Source organism: Sinohyriopsis cumingii, chromosome 3, assembly GCF_028554795.1.
Source record: "Sinohyriopsis cumingii isolate HCF-2022 chromosome 3, ASM2855479v2, whole genome shotgun sequence".
Lineage (NCBI taxonomy): Eukaryota > Metazoa > Mollusca > Bivalvia > Unionida > Unionidae > Sinohyriopsis > Sinohyriopsis cumingii.
This window is the reverse complement of record NC_142963.1, coordinates 73,485,619-73,505,079: the sequence shown is the minus strand read 5'-3', so window position 1 is coordinate 73,505,079 and position 19,461 is coordinate 73,485,619. Positions and strand designations below refer to the sequence as shown.

The window sequence follows — 19,461 nt, the reverse complement described above, 5'->3', positions numbered from 1 at the left end:
CGCCGGACCCGCTTCCAACCCAATATAACTGTCCAAAACTCTAAAAGTGGAAAAGTTAAGAGGAAACTCTACTATGGACTGTATGGCCTTAATTGTGCTTTTTACAGGGGCTTGGCACTGTTTTTTGTTTAGACTTTTACCGTTTTCTTTTTTCTTTTTCTTTTGGCACTACTACTTTTAATGAATGCAAAGGACTAATTCACTGCTCTGTTCCAACAATAAAAACGTTTAGCAGAACGAAACAGATGTACATAATTGAGAATGCTATCGATAACAGAGGCATCCTTCATGATAGAGTAAACAGACTTACAATGCATGCTCCATTCAAGCAAATGTCGTCTGATTCGTCATACGAGCATGGCGTGCCGTCCTCAACGTAAAGGTCAAATATTGCCACTTCTCCGGTTTCCTTGGAACGACAAGTTAGGTTACAGCGATCTGAAACTAAAATTTATATTAGGCCTTAAATTAAAGTGACATAAAATTCACTATATTCCTTTAATTAACGTTATTCAATTCTATTCAATCACTAACAATCATTAACTACCTTAGTTCCCGATGTTAACGCTCCGAGCACTAGACGATTTATAACCAGTCAAGATCGGTATTATCAAACGTACTATCGTGAATAAAAAACGCTTAAAAGATTTTAAGTTACTTGTAGCAATGATTTTTGTTTACGTGTTTCGTCAACTTTTAAGACAGGGCTTTTGACCTGGAAATGATTAACAAACAAGGAAAGTATTTCTACTGGAAAACGCTCTGTACGTATACATGGCTGGATTAAGGCTGGGGGGTCTCGGGGTGTTTAAGATGGGGGAAGTAGATCTACAAAAACAACCTGAAAATAGTCCTTAACCTGTCCTTTATATGTGTATAATTATTATAGCTATATTAGGCTAAGTATTATACGGCTTAGAGCTGTATATGGTTCATTTAAACATGTGTTACTTTATTCAAGGCAACCGGGGTTGTTCATGACCTGGGGGAGGGGTGGTTGAACACGTGCCTCGTGTGTCTCCCCCTTAATCCGGCACTGAAAGCACGTAATTCACTCAAGAACATATTAGAAGTACCAGTAAAATTCATTTGGCGGGACACTGTCTATTATATTCTGTCACTCTTTTATTTCCGTGTTGTATATGCGCTGAAAAGGTTCATTAAAGAAAACAAACAAAAAAAAAGTTAATTGTTTTTATAAAGGGCACTTATTTTTTCTTCATTTACTTCGATATTATCTTGGAACATATATAACCTGAAATAATGTTACTATGATTCTGTTGTCTGGTAGATTTTAAAGATTTTCATGAAGGAATGTTTCAATAAACACAATAAAATTGTAATTACCTGTAGAAGACAAATAAGTAGCATTCAGCGTAATATTACCTTTATCTACTTGGTATGGAAGCCATGTATTTAAACCCTTTCTAACTGGAAGAACATCCATGACAGTACACTGCATAGCCCTGGAGTCCGAGTATTCCGAACATTCCTAAAATGCAGACGACAAAGAAGTGAGAATATTTATGTAAAGAAAACTAAAAATAAACATTTTGTATGGCGTGTATTCTACTATTCTGGACAAAGTTTTGGAACTTTGTTTCAGATGTTAACGATGTAGACTTTAGAGAGCATTCGAATACCACCACGTTCAATAACACGATAAAGTGAAGTGGGTTTTCTCAATAGTCTGTCGACCTTGCAGATGAAAAGCATACCATGGATCCATTCAAGTGTTTCTGAAACATTCATAACTCGATTTAAAAATAATTCTTACTGTTATCAAGTAGTAGTATTTTACTCGCTTTTAGGGTGGTATTAATTACTCTTATAATGTTGCCTATGTGCGGTTTATCCCACCATGGCTTTGCCCTAAACTTTGCCAAATCTCTCTATCTACTTCAAATTTGAATTGTATTCCAAGAATTTTTGTTGTTGTAAGGTGCACGTTTTGCCAACAGAAGAAATAACAACAGTTGGAATTAAACGATCAAGCTAGCAACACCGTAATGATCTCTGTATTGTCAGTTGCGCTGATTGCTTCATCTTCGTTAGTCAAGGGTCATGAATCGACTTTGATTCGGAACAAATCAAATCGACGACCCTTGGCTAGCTAAGATGTGTTACCTCAGACTTGCATGTGTCCAGTTCTTCCCCATCTCCACTACATGATTTTCCGCCATACTGCGGTCTAAAAAGGACAAAATCTCCTGAGAGCAATTCAAATGTCTAGAGTACCCAGTCTGTATCCAAATAATAAAAAATATATATACACATATTCGATAATTCAGACTTAAATACTGAACAGTTCATGAAGACAAATAACAGAAAGGAACAGTTGTTTCATTACTTTATTTCATATTTTCATAAATTTCAATTTCAACCTATTCAATTCTTTTTTCAGTCACCTTTGAAAATTAATATTATCATTATCAGAATTCTTCTTCTTCTTCTTCTTATTATTATTATTATTATTATTATTATTATGAGTATCATTGTTGATGTTGTTGCTTTTGCTTAGGAAATGTTATTTTCATGAAGAAAGGTGATATGAAAATATATGAAAATGATTGGAAAAAATATTTAATGAATATTCATTAGAAAAAGGTGTAGAAAAATTAAAAAAGGCTCAATTCCAGACAGTATTATCTCAGAAAAATAAACACATCTGCAATATCAATCTATCCAGGATGAAATTACAATCTTTGAGTCCGTTTTTTAAATACCATAATCAGCAGAACAAAAGACATTTGTTTTTTAAGAATCTAAAAAATCGTGTAAATATAAGATGCCAGCTAAAAAACTTACAGCAATAATTCATCTAAACCGGCAACACAAGCAGTTTCAAAGAAGGCATATAGGAGACAAAAGCGTAAAAGCTACATCTACGTTCCTTTCCTCTGGAACATTCATTTTAACAATATGTGATTCAAATAGAAGACCAAAAAAAAAAAAAAGAATTTGATATTAACTACGTATGTATAGAGTTTTGTAAATATAAAAAATTAATATATATTATCGAACGGTGTTTTACTTTATTACCTGTTTACAAGAAACGTATAAATTGTTATTACTCTGAAGCCTTAGGTGTAAAAGTGAAGAACTATGGATTGTACTCGGAAATGCCAGTATAATTCAAATTCGAACATTAAAAGTGGAAGGCTCAGCTGATTTGAGAACGTTACTAATTTTCTACGTATGTATAGAGTTTCGTAAAGATAAAAAAAAAAATCAATACATATTATCGCACGGTGTTTTACTTTATTACCTGTTTACAAGAAACGTATAACTTGTTATTACTCAGAAGCATTAGGTGTAAAAGTGAAGAATTATGGATTGTACTCGGAAATGCCAGTATAATTCAAATTCGAACATTAAAAGTGGAAGGCTCAGCTGATTTGAGAACGTTACTAATTTTCTACGTATGTATAGAGTTTCGTAAAGATAAAAAAAAAAAATCAATACATATTATCGCACGGTGTTTTACTTTATTACCTGTTTACAAGAAACGTATAACTTGTTATTACTCAGAAGCATTAGGTGTAAAAGTGAAGAATTATGGATTGTACTCACAAATGCCAGTACAATTAAAATTCGAACAGAAAAAGTGGAAGGCTCAGCTGGTTTGAGGACGTAATTAATGTCTTTAAAAAGAATCCTTAATCCAGTCATGAAGTTTTATTTTTCCTTCTTCTAGTATCCTTAAGATGAATTCTCGATCAATATTGCAACAAGGATGGAAGCGCTTAGAGACAGCTTGAAGAATTACTTTCAATTGTAGTATCAGAATACAAAACTATCTGATACATCGTATTGTGTCCAACAGCATTTGTATTGTGGCGGAAAGAACAATAATACGGGAACGTAACCGTCGGACTTAGTGATGTCTGTATATTAATTTGTAGATGTTTAAATTGCCTGCATATGCAACCTAAATATTATCAGCTATGGCAAACAATCGAAGTTTTGCATGTTGCATATCAAAGTAATGTTTCTCAATGAAAACACGAGTTCTCGAATGCCAATTTGATGCTTCTGAATCAGACGAAGGATGATCATTAGCAGATGTAGTCGAGACTATATTTTGTACGTAATATACTAACCGCGGGAAGTCAAAAGGATTCTCTCCATACAAACGCTCTATTAGCTTAAAAAATAAAATAAAAATAAAAAATAAAAATAAAAAAATTAAACAAAGAAATACCCAGATTAAGCGTAATGGCAGGCTTTATAGCGCTTTCCAAAGTGGTGATATGATTTAAACGCAATCTGATTGGCTTTTCCAGAACGCGTACTCAAAAGGTAATATTTTTTACCATCTTTCTTTCCACAAGCAATCAATCAAAGCACAAAGCAGGAAGGCATAACTGTAGAATTATTATTATTATTATTATTATTACATGCACTAAAATGATATAATGACAAGAAACTAGAAATGTAATATATCTTTGAGAAACTTTATGTTTTTGAGCATCGTGACTTTTTCGTCCGACAGTTAAAAAAAAGATCCTAATCAGTAATATGAAAGAAATTGCTTAAAATCGTGCTTTGATATGTATAAACTAACAATAAAATGGATATAAAGAACAAAATGTCACCATAAACTTAAAAGTTTTATGTATATATTTTGGACATTGCATATTTTGTATTAACATTTGGTCCAAATTCACCTTGTCTTCAATGATTCGAAGTCGGAAATATTAGATTTGCGAAAACAAAACTCGTTAGCTTAAGATGGAAATAAATAAAAAAAAACGTGATAAACAAAAGCAAGGAGATGAATGATGGTAATATTTCACCAAAAGTGGTGAAATCCGTGATTTTTCTATCTTTATAACGCTGTATAAAGGAAGCAACATTGTCATAAATTAATGAACTGTTCTCGAGTATTCTTGTTAAATTAAATTGGATTTAACTTACCACTGAAAACAAAATAATTATACAGTCCACAATTAAACACTTATTACCTATGAAAAATGACATGTAACGAAACTGGCGAAATTAGAATGAGAATTAATGTATAAATGGCATCATTGTCTGTATGATGACGTCATCGATATAGTATTTCAGAAACCCATGTTGAATGTGTTTTGCAGCACATAAAAACAAGATATACCATAAATTGACACATGCTACAAGCGAGAATTATCCAAACGGTTTACATCAATAAAATAATTAAAAGCAATATTTAGACATTACATTTTTTAAATTTATAAATATTTAACACAGTGAACGCTCTGCAAGAAATACTTTATACGAATACAATAATAATGATTTTTGCCTGCCAAGGCGCGTAAAAAACTCAGCTAATAATAAATTTAATACCAAACGAATGTTAATGCACAGTGCCTTATGACGCTAAGGAAAAACAACACCACCACCCCCTCCGAAAAAACAAGCAAAAGCGTGACATTACTACATGACTAATCTTTCATATAATTGAATAAAACATTGATATATATATATATATATATAGAGAGAGAGAGAGAGAGAGAGAGAGAGAGAGCATAAACAATGCAAATCCCCATCCCCCTTTTTCTGCTCAACTGTATTTATCCTAGAGAGTCGATTAAACTTGTCAAAACTAATGCTTTGGATTGATTGTAGTAGCCTCACCTAGGATTATCGCATTTTCGGGTCCGTCTCTTGAATCCGACGCCACATTCCGAGGAACAATTGCCCCAGCTGGACCACGCGCCCCAGCCGCCATCCACCGGTTTCTCATGACCATGGTACTTGCACCTTTCGTTCTCACACCACCACTAAATTAGGACAGATAGAAATTTGCATTCTGAACATTTGTCCAATTCTGTTTTCAAGCAGGTGAGTTGGTATATTATTCGCCTACCCACAGTGTTAGTGACAGTGTTAGCGACCTCTCTGGGAAATGAGGTTAGAAATTATAAATTGATAAAAGAAATTACTAAGTTATGTGCATCTTTTATACCATGATAACTTCGTTTTTAAGATCGGCAGTGGGGTATTAACAAACAGGAGGGTTAGCGAATATCATAGACACCTTTAATATAGTTTTTATTATTGACAATTCATCAGAGATTTAATGTATCAACTTCTCCTTAATGATTTAATTTAACTTATTCATCATTTATGTATATCACATGGAAAGATCCAGTGGTATCATATAAATAATCAATGATGATACTCAGAATACTGCCATTCCGGTATCGCTCATAATCTATGACGATGATTATGATACTAGAATCCCAGTAGAGCCCATAATCTATGACGATCCTCAGAATTCTAGTATCACAGTATCGCCCATAATCTATGACGATCCACATAATTCTAGCTTCTCATTATCGCCTATAATCTATGACGATAATTATGATACTAGCATGCCAGTATCGCCCATAATCTATGACGATCCTCAGAATTCTAGCACCCTAGTATCGCCCATGCTCTATGACGATACATATGATACTTGGCATCCCAGTATCGCCCATAATCTATTATGGTACAGAGAATTTTAGCATCCAATAATCGCCCATAACCTATGGCTTTAATTATGATAATATCATTCCGGTATCACCCATAAACTTAAAGAAAAGTTGGATAATTTTGGAAAAAAAAGTTTATGAATAGGTTGGGAGCATTGAATCACTTATTGCCCGATCATGTGATATCGTATTTTTTTGGCACAGGCTCCGCTCTTCTATCTGTCCTTGGTTGCCTTATGCTTTGTTTCGAAGCGTAATATATTTTTATGATTCTTCTGAACGATTGCACTATCTTTCCGCCAGTAGCATAGAAAGTGCAAGTTTTGATGCACCTGCAATGTTTTAATTTGTTATTTCTTATTACGTAATGTTTACAAAAACATGAGCTTTCGCCTTCCGTGCTACATGGATGATTCAAGCATGCAATTTACCAAACCATAACACACGGTACGCTAAAGATTCTCACCCATTACGCTATTTACAATTGACAAATTAACATTAGCTTGTGCACCAGCAGCTCTCATACCATTATCTCCATGTATGAATAACAATTATACCAGTTCTGAAATAAATAATCAACAAATATCATGTTTGAAATAAATAAATAAATAAATGTATACCACATACATTAAAAATAACATATCATTTAAAGTGTTGGTTTAAAGCAGGCGTGCACAACCCCCGGCCCGCTAACGTGTTCTGGTAGACCCTCAGGACAAATGAAAACAACACAAAATTATGGCCCGTGAACAGTATTTAAATGAAAGAAATTAGTGTTTGAGGCCCTCGAGTGGTCTTAGAAAATGCAATCTGGCCCTTGGCCGAAAAAGGTTGTGCACTCCTGGTATAAAGCAAATTGATATACCAATACTATTAATATATTAAATTGTGATCCGTCCATGGCGCAATGATACGAATACATAAACATTCTTTCAACTGCAGGCCTATAGATCAACGATGATTTTCTACTCATTCATTAATCATAAATGACATATGAAAATAACGGTAAAAAGTATTAATAGTCCCTGGTTTCTAAATGAAATTAAAATGGTTTCCCATTTCATCGGAATCCTTTCTTTTTTCAGATCCCCTCTCCCTCTCGTGCGTAAGGGACAAAATACGCAAAGATCTGGAGTGAGAGTAATTTGGTTCGTCGTTACTGTATGTTTACGCTTCTACAGTGTTCATAATATCAATTATACTTAGCTACAATAGCCCGTCGACACTAGGCCTATTATGTTAAATTTGTCGGTTACGAGGCACACATAATGTAGTGTATTTAATGCTTTGTTGTTGTTGTTGTTTCTTAAACCTATTATAATATTCTTAAGGTCCGTTATTAATTATTAAATATAAAATTGTCCAAATGGTCGCTCCCCCTCTCTCCACCTCCCCCCCCCCCCCGGGTTATCGTAGCTAGATACGGGCGAAAATCCATGAAAATACGAACATTGGGGAGTTTCGCTTGTGTCATACGACGATGTCTCTGAACCTATGAATGATGGTAAAGTTTAGTCAAACCGTCCAAAGGAGAGAGAGAGAGAGAGAGAGAGAGAATTTTATAGTCTTTAGAAATGTTAATTAAAGCAGAATAATAACTTAGATAAACTTCAATATATTAAAATATTTTAATTACCTCTTGTTGGTTCGTCATTTTGCTTAGTTTCTGTTCCACGCTAATTTCCATACGCCAGTACGTGAATGCCTGACAGTTCAGGTTGAGTGTACAAGCAGCTAAACCGTGTTTGTAGTGCACTTTCTTCATAAAAACCATATTTCAAGTTTAAACCATGAGTGTGTCTTATATTGATTTAATAAATGTGAATAAAAATAGAGACTCAAAAAGAAAATAACGAGCTTATCAATTTGCATATGTGATTGTGAACAACAAGAAAAATCGTAGAAATACATTTTGTAGCGGACACACTCGCAGGGATGTGAGGAGTTCATTCACCTGGCCAATACACAGTTGCTCAGAGCAAATATGTGTATGTGTATGTGATATAAACAAAATATATGTCTAGTATGCCTCGTTTCCTTTTATTGAAAAATTTATACATCTCGTGGTATATCATTGATACAGCGTACATACAATACATATATTCTATAATGTGTGTGTGTGTGTGTGTGCACTATAATATACTTAAATTTTAGAAAGCAAGAAATAGTAGACCCATAATTTTGTTTACTTAAATATCATCGATGTAATTTATAGATAACTTGCATAAAGCAATATGCATTATCGACACAAATGTCGACAAAACTGCAATTGTTTCAGTGCATCATATTAACATAGTAACATCCTATCTGATCAAAACTGTAAAAAAAAAAAAAACCACTAAATTAATTCATTGCTGAAATAAGGAATTACAATACAGAAGTGTCTTTACAAAAAAATGAAAAAGACAAGGTTGCAAATATTGTCATAAAGGCAAAAACCAAACAACAGTATATAAAAAAAACCAAACAACAGATGTCAGTGGAACTGTTTTGATCCGTAACAACCTTGTACATTTAAATAGTCTGTCATGATATCGGATTTAGCGATTGGTACAGTCAAATTAATATCTTTGATAAACATTTTAGTCGGCGTACAAACTACATCTTCGGGATGGCATATGATCGGGATGGCATAGCTATTATGATAATGTAAAGCTATTGTGCTTCGCGGCGTTGCACGACGCAGGTTGTGAATTGCACAGGCTCCGCTTTTTACTTTCCTGTTTTGTAGATGTACTTTGTAAAATCGCTTTCTTTGACCGTGTTTTTAGTCTGTAAATGATACGGCTGATGATAATAAACACCAAATTTCACACAGTGTTCCAAAAGCCGTTTGCTCTTCTTTTCCTCTTTATTGTTGGCTCTTCCTTTGAGAAGTCGATATTTTATTTCCCCCAGTTGTTCAATGTAATATTTTATTTACTTATCTGGTGCAACATAATTAATATATTGAAATTGTCTTCTTTTTCTTCCTTGCTAACAAATTGTCAATCATTTCCTCTACAGTGCTAAATCGTTTGACACTAAATTGAAGGTTTCCTCTGTATTAACCTTTTTCCTCATTTAGAAAGACGTGTCTTCAAATTTAAAATCATCAACACTAGTGAGCGTTGTCTGTTCTCTACCTGCGTTATTGCAGACATAGCCTTTGATGCTTTAATTGTTTTCTTAATGTATCTCTTCAGATGTTTGCTTTCGACATGTTAACAATTCCTTTGAGTGGGGGCAATAACGGCGCTGTTTAGGTTTAACCGTCCTATTTACGTAGGAAAAATTAAGTGACTGTCACTGGAGTCACTATCTGTTGTTGTTGTTGAGTTTAATTATAGTAGCGTTCGCACAATTGTGCATGTGCCACTTTTTTCAGACTGCACCGCAGCCTGCTAGTTGTTCCTGGGGAAGGGGATGGTGCCACCTCCCCCAGGCTTTTATAGATTCAAGGAACCCTGATAGTTTGGCCTCAATCTGTGGGTCCATAAAGGTCCCTACAGTTGAATGGTTGGCTGTCATTAGTGGGAAGGAGAGCTCGGGAATGGTCCTGCTTGTTTTACATCGCTGGTTTCTTGTTGCATTTGCCTGGTGGTTTTTTTTTTCGAGATTTTTTTTTTTATTTTCTTCAAAATGTTCTAAAAGGAGGGGGGATGTTCTACGCTGTTTATAGAGGTTCTTAATAGATATCATGTATGAAGAGAGATTTTTAAGGTTATTATGGGATTACTAGTCGAGGTGTTAAGGGTGTGTTTCCTACGTTATGTTATTTATAAGTTTTTAGATATTACCTCTTTAAGTTATTTATTAGTTGATGTTTTTAGAGATTGAATGTTATTTATACTTTATTTAGCAAGAGACCGGAGTCCTAGCCGATTACACGGTTCGTTAAGGACATCTAGGACATCCGATTTTGCGGTTTCCTTAGTGTTTTATAGGTGCTTCGTAAGTGAATTATCTGTTTGTTACTAAAAGTAACTAGTATTCACGTTCAGTTGCTTCAGGTAGTCACGTTCAGTTACTTTAAGTAGTCAATATCAATTTAGTTTAGGTAGTTAGTTTCAATTACTCTATTTAGTCACTTTCAATTACTTTAGGTAGTTAGTTTTAAGTGGCTTAGGTAGTCAGTTTCAAATACATTAAGTAATTAATTTCAATTACTCTATTTACTCACTTTCAATTACTTTAGGTAGTCTGTTTCAACTACTCTGTTTTGTCAGTTTCAGTTATTTTAGGTAGTTACTTTCTTTTACTTTAGTTAACGACTTTAGGTAGTCAATTTCAAATTACTTGAGGTGGTCAGTTTAAATTATGTTAGGTAATCAATTTCAGTTTCTAATTGTGTATATATTAAATTAGTCAAAAACCACAGAAAGATATCGTTGATTAGCTCATCGAAATAGTTATATACAATCTGCAAACCAATTAATAAAGGAAAGACTGGCATTTTTAGATGTACAAATTCTACACAAGAATTTAAATAAAGGAAAGATGCGTATTTTAGATGTACGAAATGTTCAAACAAGAAGAATAGAAAGAAACGCTGAAATACCACAAGGTAAAACGTTGGTAGACTGTAAATATGGAAAGAAAATGCAAGCTCATTATATGCAATTTTATTTAAAGTAATAAAAATATGCATAAAATAGATTAATGAATGCGAGTTTAGTTCGAAGATTTATAACGTACCGATATTAAAGCTGGTGAACTTATTAAGCATATAGAGACGTACTTTCTTCAGGAAGTACATTACTGAGGTGTTACAGAGGGACAACAACATTTTCATTATTCACGAGTGGCATTAATCATATATAAAGCAAACCACTGGGAAGTAACAAGAATTCCGACGCAGGCGAAGATTAATGAATTCGAGAGAGAAAAAATGTAACATTGGTGAGTTTTCATATCAAAACGGCGAAGACAGTGAAGATCACGGTTTCGTAGACTCTGAATGCGACGTCGTATACATGAGAAAATAGGACAAATTCAAATTAGGTTTTAAAGAGCAGATTAAATTATAAATAAACTTAATAATAACAAACTTTCTTGTTGCATAGATCAAGACACTAAGCAATTATTTTGTCATCTGATTTGGTACTTCCTTAACAGGTCTTAACAGTCTGGTTAAGCCCATTGTCTTCACGGAAGTTTAATTCAAGCATATAAAAAAAAATAATACATAATTGTTTTATTTTAAAGCTATCTTAAAAAAATTCAGATAATTGTTATGTTTGATACATGTTGACATGCTAATAGTTTTTAATTGGGAATTAACTCATCAAACCAGGTTACATTGGTGAGAATAATTAAATGCAATCAATCGGACTATGGTCATTTCACTGGTTCTGCTCATAACGAATGCGATTTAAATGTGATATATCCAAAATACATCCCACTATGCAGAATCAAATCGTACGGTTATGAAGGTCACTTATTCATCAATGGGTTGGATAGATATGATCTTGATCAGTGGTAACGATTATACCGAACTACGATAACGACATTTTATTCAACAAGGATTTTAGTATCGACATATATTATACCGAACTACGATAACGACATTTTATTCAACAAGGATTTTAGTATCGACATATATCAAATAAATGGTAATTAAAATTAAAATGTTTAACATATTATTATATCTTCATGATAATATACAGCATAACGATTAACGATATGCAAGGAATCTTTGTCTGCTGACGATGAGAAGCGGGACTTTTCGGGGGAGGGGGTCATAACGTGAACATATTACCTTAGGTCTATTTAAATCAATAAAAGAAATGTCACTGGAAATAAATATTTCGGTGATAAAAGAATTGTGTATGAAAGGTGAATGCTCCGATCAAAAATATTAAAGGCATTGCAAGAAAGCTATAAACTTTCATTTATCGTGAACGTTTTGTTCGAATAAGATTGGGTCAGGAATATATATATATATATATATATATATATATATATATATATATATATATATATATATATATATCTGTGTGTGTGTGAGTGTGAGTGTGTGTGTGTGTGTGAATTGGACTTTTAACATAGCTTTAACAATTGTTCAGTCATATCGCTACGATGTCTGCAGTGTGGCAGTTTATAGTGATGTCTAGTACTGGGGCATCATGCCGCAGACATGTAGCATGATGACCCACCCAGCCACATTATCTTTACACCAGACTGACCAGTCCTAACACTAACATCTTAATGCTAAGCGCCAAGCGAGGTAGCTGTTAGTACCATTTTTATAAGTCTCTGGTATGACGCGGCCGGTGATCGAACATGTACTGGGGTGTCTAAGAATACATATTATAAACTTAAGACATAGACTAAAATAGCAATCATTTTAGGTGTTTAAGAATATAGCAAATAGACGAAGACAAACAATTAGAGGAGGTAAAGAAAAAAGAAAAAAGTACAAGTTAATTTGAAACTAGTAATGATGCATTAGGTAGTGGGCTTTAAACATTAAAATACCGTAGGTGATCTAAACACTGACATAAAACGAGATGAAAGCATCGACTCTGCTGATCACATCGTCTGATCTATCTGGTGAGTACACAACAGCAATACGTGGTACACGGCTGAAAACGTATCTTTTGATGGCCTGCCAAGTTTTGTTCTGTGATATCCAAAGTGGATACTTATGTAAAGCGTGGCTAAACTCGATGAAGGGGAAAATCTCAAAGATAAATGAAAGTTACGCAAACGAATAGTTTAAAACAATAACAAAGCTTAAAGGACGGATACACAATAGATGACATAACCAACTTAATAAGATAAACGAAGCAACATACAGCCAAATGGATCGCGTTCAGCATTCATGGTACTAATTCAGTTCCGATAGCAAACATATGCAAATACCATGATATTAAAAATTCAATAACTTACAATTTCTGAGTGCTCATGATCAGACCTATATTTATCAGTATAGATGAAACCTGGATGTCAGCTCTATGTAGAGGAAAGGATATGAGCCGCGGCATTTTCTGGACTTACATGTGTTTGAAACATGTGATTTCAATTCCGCACCAAAGAGTCAGGTGCTAATTTCAGTAATGAGTGTTCCAATCTCAAGAATGTTTAAGGACTGAAATTCCATCAAGAAACCAATGTCTCTATTTTTTTCAGTTACAACTAGGATAAGCTGTCAAAAGATTCTTTTTCCTACAAAATAACTTTCATTATCAACCAATCCTGTCCACCCAACCCATATATATATATATATATATATATATATATATATATATATATATATATATATATATATATATTATATATATATATATATATACTATTTTATGTTCACCCATTTCCAGGCTGATTCCCATTTTTCCATACAATTGGCACCGTGAGTCCTTCACATGCAACTAATTATGAGATGAGACAGGGAACCAGTCCATATGTGGTGATATATTAAATACCGTATTTAAAAGAATGAAGATCGCTGATTGGCTGAAAATAAATATCGAAAAAGGTAATGTAATTATTTCTGAATAAGACTGTGTATCAATTATCCGAAATAGTAGGTCTGAATTAGCTGTCTATACATGATAGCAAAAAATACAACCAGTGGAGAAGGACACGAATAAAATATGTCTAACCCTCTGTTCACCCGTTTTATCAGGCAGTTAAGGTGAAATGTATTTATCAAATATTTAACTTGGGATTTCATTAATGTCGAAAGAGACTGCTTGATCTCCCAAAATTGGGGGAAATTGAAGACTGTCGAGACGGAGAGGTGGGTTACAAGGTTTACTTTTCTTTTCTGTGGCACTCACTGTACACGCACATATTTTATATAAACATTTGCATGGCATGTTACTCCTAGTGAAAAGGATAATGCTAATGATTTTTCGAAAGCACATTCAGTAGCGTTGAGTCTACAGAAGCGCAAATATTTTCAATATCTTCTATCTACTAGAAGCCTACGTAGCGATTCCAGACTATCGCAATTTCTAAGAATCCTCTGTCAATGAGATTTTTAATTCAGATAACTAAGGATATACACAACATTTTCATACAGAAACTAAGACGCTTCTTATAAATAGGTTTCAGAAGGGAAGATTTAATTATTTTGCACACAACTGTTATCATTTTATTATTACAGTGGGCTCCCCAATTTAACTAAATTCCTTGTTATCTTCAAATTATGGTTTCAAAAGAATGAAGGTCAGTGACCTGATAAAAATAGTGCCTGCCAATATAAAAAGGAAAATCTCATTTTTCAAGAGAAACTTACGTATTTTGGGGCTAATGTGCACAGAACGGCCACTTAACCGATAACCGTTTTCATTGTATCGCTTTCGCCTCACAGGTAGTACTGGATGTAAACAGGCAACTCAATGGGACAGTTTATAGTGGGCACATACGATGGAATTATCTCAGAAACTAGTTACGCAGCATATTGTTTTCATCTGTATAAAATCTCTCTCTTGGATAGATCGATCGTAAGACGTAAGCGCGTTTTGCAGGTCTTACCACAGAAATATAGTAATTTGATTAAACATTAAGAAAAATTACTGTCTATGATAATTGAGATAGTGAAATATCAAGATATATATATATATATATATATATATATATATATATATATATATATATATATATATATATATATATATATATATAATCTGTTTAAAGTCTTTCTTTGCGAATATATATTTTCAACAAACCATTTCAAATTTGCATTTTATTGTTTATTTGAGAAGTGATATAACTGACACAACATGTATTCATCTATGTAGCAAATAAGGTTAGAGTTGCTGGAGCACTATCTATTAGTATTTAGTAAATTGTACACAACATGAGAACTTCTAGAGAACCCAGTTTAATGGTTTAGCAAACTGCAGAGCTGGTTACCGCGAAAAAAATTGTATCATGATACACCGCGGTGTTTCTCATCGTACCGCGATATGTACTACAGTATGCTGCAGTTATATTAAAAACCAACAATTTTATGTTCTGGGTATGGATCTGACATTTGTTTTGCATATTATACGTCTATCATTATCTGGAAAATCTCTTGTTACATTTTATCCATGATATAATTAGGACAAAATATTAATTATCTTGAGATGAAAGAAAAGAACATATTTCAGCTCACAAGAAAATCAGAGACAACCCCCCCCCCTCCATAATTAAGTGGCCGGAACATTACATTAGATGAATTTGCTAGATATATGTTAATTTTTGTATAAGTGCAATATAAAAGCTGTAATTATAGTGGAATGATTAAGTTTACATTATAGCTGATACAGTGAAAGACATTAGAGGGACTGTTGATACAAATACGAAGTGGTGATACTAAAAACTGCAATTTTCGATCTATGCTATTGATATACTAGGCATGGAAACTTTGAGTGGGATGCCAACAACTGGGCAAAATATTTATCGGATAGGGCCAGTAAACATTAAACAGACTTACTGAAAAAAGTATTTAGTAGACTTAAGAAAGTACGCATTGATCAGACAGAAAACAAGTGCGCTCATGAAAGTCGCAGGACGATTCCGAAGGAATACATTTACTTAACAGTGAATAACTAAATCAAGACATTTTGTTTGTTGTATAATCCGAAAATTGTATGGCAGTTGGATTTTGCCTAACTCTGTTTCCCAATTCATTTGGCCACCACACTGGAATGCGTGTCATGTCAAAGATTTGATTAAATGACCATAAATAGAAAAGAATTATATTTGTCACCATTAATATGTGACAGATACAACCATTTTGTGAGAAGAAAAAAATAATGAATACTGAAAACACGCTGTTATTATCTTTCAAGTCTTAACAAGAGTCCTCAGAAATTTCCCTAATTCCTTACTGACGGAAACTACCGACTTACTGGTAGAGTGAAAAAGTATCGTGGTACGTACCACCAGTGTACGGTTATACCGAGCACCTCTAGTAAACTGTATGTGATACAGAAAATGGAAGTTTCTGGCACAACTGGTGTTATGATTTGAAAAATTGTGTGTAGTACAGAAGATGAAAGTGTCTGAAGCAACCTGCATTGCATTTTGGTAAATTGTATATGTTGATCATTTATATAATATTGAAGGTGTGCGGGTTTTGGTGCATCCTGTTTCTTTTTTTTTTTTTTTTACTTGGTAGATTTGTGTAACAGAGGTAAGTATAGCAGCTGCTCTGTGTAAATGAAGTAACAATTAAAAACATACTGAGTGCTCCAGAGCATTCACCTTCTGTACCACTTCGCAAAAGAACATTCAAAAGGACACATCGTAAGCAGTATTTTGTATATAGCCGATAAAAGAAGAAATTATACAATTCGTAAAATTACGATGACCGTGGTTGTTAGTACACATCGAAAGTTTATGGAGAATTTGATTTGTGTTTGTAAAACACGAATGCCCCTACTGCATATCAAAACTTCTTAGTCCACAAATTTGATAAACGTATTAAAAATGTTAAAATTGCTGTATACTCATGAAAGTCATAGCAGACACTTAAATATCAGGAAACTCATTCCTCATTCATGTCGTTTTTGCTGAGTAGCTTCTCAGAAAGCACAGAATGGTATGCGGGACCAAATCTAGATGTCCCTGGTACAGGTAGTTAGGTTTACAAAATGTATAAGCAAATTGTAGTGATTGTTGTTGTTGTTCTAGGGTTTAACGCCATTTTTCAGCACAAGATAGGCTATACATGGCGGCCAGTATAACTGGTGGAGGAAGAACCCTAGAAAACCCCGGGAAGAACCACCGACCCACGAGAAGCTACTGGCAGGCTTTCCCACGCTAGCCGAGCCTTGGACTCGAACCCACGCAGACAGAGGTGAGATGGCAGTGATCCGGAACGGTGAGCGCTTTAGACCACTCGGCCACTCAGGGCCCCCAAATTTTAGTGAAAGAAAGTGATAGTAACATATTATATATGGAAAGCAAGAAAGGTATTTATTAAAATAACTATATAGCTCATAATCTACGTGAGATATCTATTAAATTGTATCAGATATCAAACCAATTTATGACCTATAGAATAGCAATGTTCATTATAATGTTAATTATATATATATATATATATATATATATATATATATATATATATATATATATATATATATATATATATATGTAAGACATATAATAAATTTAATTTGGTATCTTATGTTTTTCTATGATATCTCATAAAATTTATAAAATATCTTATAAACTGTATACAATATCTAATATAATACATAAGATACCTGACTAAGCTTGTACGATATCTTATAAGAAAAGGGTTGGAAGAATATTTTACAGTGTGTGTGTGTGTGTGTGTGTGTGTGAGAGAGAGAGAGAGAGAGAGAGAGAGAGAGAGAGATTTTGGGGTTGAGATATCAAAGTACTTGTATTCCGACAAATCCACCAACCATTGATAGGCTACGTCAGAAGCTGTCACATGATTTCACCATATTAACGTTAGTTCAGTTGATGACTCGTGTAACTATTTCTGAGATGTCTATTGAAGTTATAAGATATGTTGTTTCGGGTACTCTGGCTTGCCATTGGTGGATACTTCTGTATTCAGAGGTGACAGCAAAAAGAGAGAGAGAGAGAGAGATTTGGGGGTTGAGATATCAATGTACTTGTATTCTGACAAATCCACCAACCATTGATAGGATACATCAGACGCTGTCACATGATTGCACCATATTAACGTTAGTTCAGTTGATGACTCTTGTAAATGTTTCGAGTTCAAAACCGTTTTGATATAACTATGTGATTTCTTCTGCTTTAACTTACATGTTGTGATTCACCGCACTGAGTTCCATTGAGAGGTATTCCGTTCTTTGTGCGGCAGTAGGTCGGCTGCCGTTTTTCACCACACCACAGGATTCCACAAGGAGTTCTGCTGAACTGTAAATGTATCACAAAAAGTCTACAAGATTTCTGTATATTCGTATATCATTTATTAGCGGTATCTTGTATACCGCGTTTCACTACAACTTACGTCAGTAATAGGAACAGCAAGGAGAAAAACGTATAATAGCGTTTCACTACACCGTACGTCGATAATATGAATAAAAGAAGAACAAACTTCCAACAGGGTTTCACTACAACGCATATCAACAATGGGAACGAGACGGAGGAAAACTTCAACAGATCACAGTTATTAATTCCAGTGGAATCTAAAACGTTCGGTCTATCATTAAGGGAAGTACAAATTAGTTCCTGATATATGCGATGACACAGGCATGCATGTATCTATCTACGTTTGAAGCCACATATAAACACTAATCTTACAGTTGATATACAACAGCCACAACTAACGATACAAAGTTTTAAAAGTTGTGTTTAAACTTCGCTTTGTTTTTGGTAAAATTTAGTTCGTATAACTTGTTTTCAATTTGCATACAAGTTTTCTTTACAGAAATGCAGCAGACTGAGATTTCAATGTCACAAGAACAAAGTCTGCAGCAAACCAGCATGATCTCCATGTTTTTTTAATTATCTGTTTCACTCTCCAGTCCCACTTACAAAAAAATGCCAACCCCTCCCCCCAGCTCTGCAAACCATGAGATGGATCTCAGTTCGAAAACGGTTTTGTTCATATGCAGACTTTCTTGATGATATCCCAGAGTATATATATCTCAAACGATATAGAAGAAGTTGAGCGACGTTACTCATCCACGCACTTCTTCAAGGGCAGGTTAACATAATCCCCGCACTTTTTTCAAAAGTCCGGGGATATAAAAAAAATCTTGAAGACAAAACCGGATTTAGGTGTCAGTAGAAGGTATATTTCGGTATAATAGTCTAAGAGGATGTACATTTGAGCGCCGACACGTTAGTCTCAGATAAATATAGGCTGCCGGAATATTTTGGTCATTAAAAATGTATGTTCTTATCGTAGGAAGGAGCCCCGGGTGGCCGAATGGTCTACCGATCACTGCCTGAAATCTCACCTATGTGGGTTAGAGAAGGGGTCGGCAACCTAAGGCACGCATGCCACAAGGCGGCATGTCAAGAAGTTTTGTGTGGCACGCGAAGGGCAGCCAAAAATCTCAATTTTAATAGT

At 34.2% G+C, this 19,461-nt stretch overlaps 1 protein-coding gene across 1 annotated transcript in view; it reads right to left on the bottom strand.

Moving 5' to 3' along the window:
• Positions 1-19,461, bottom strand: part of LOC149803097 (A disintegrin and metalloproteinase with thrombospondin motifs 3-like) — a 53,513-nt gene that overhangs the window by 18,830 nt on the left and 15,222 nt on the right. Inside the window, exons 10-14 of the mRNA XM_089952694.1 lie at positions 18,186-18,299; positions 5,617-5,762; positions 2,128-2,191; positions 1,387-1,492; positions 311-444 (exon numbers count right to left, since the gene is read on the bottom strand). Coding sequence (XP_089808820.1) covers positions 311-444; positions 1,387-1,492; positions 2,128-2,191; positions 5,617-5,762; positions 18,186-18,299 — 564 coding nt within the window. The remainder of the gene's footprint in view (positions 1-310; positions 445-1,386; positions 1,493-2,127; positions 2,192-5,616; positions 5,763-18,185; positions 18,300-19,461) is intronic.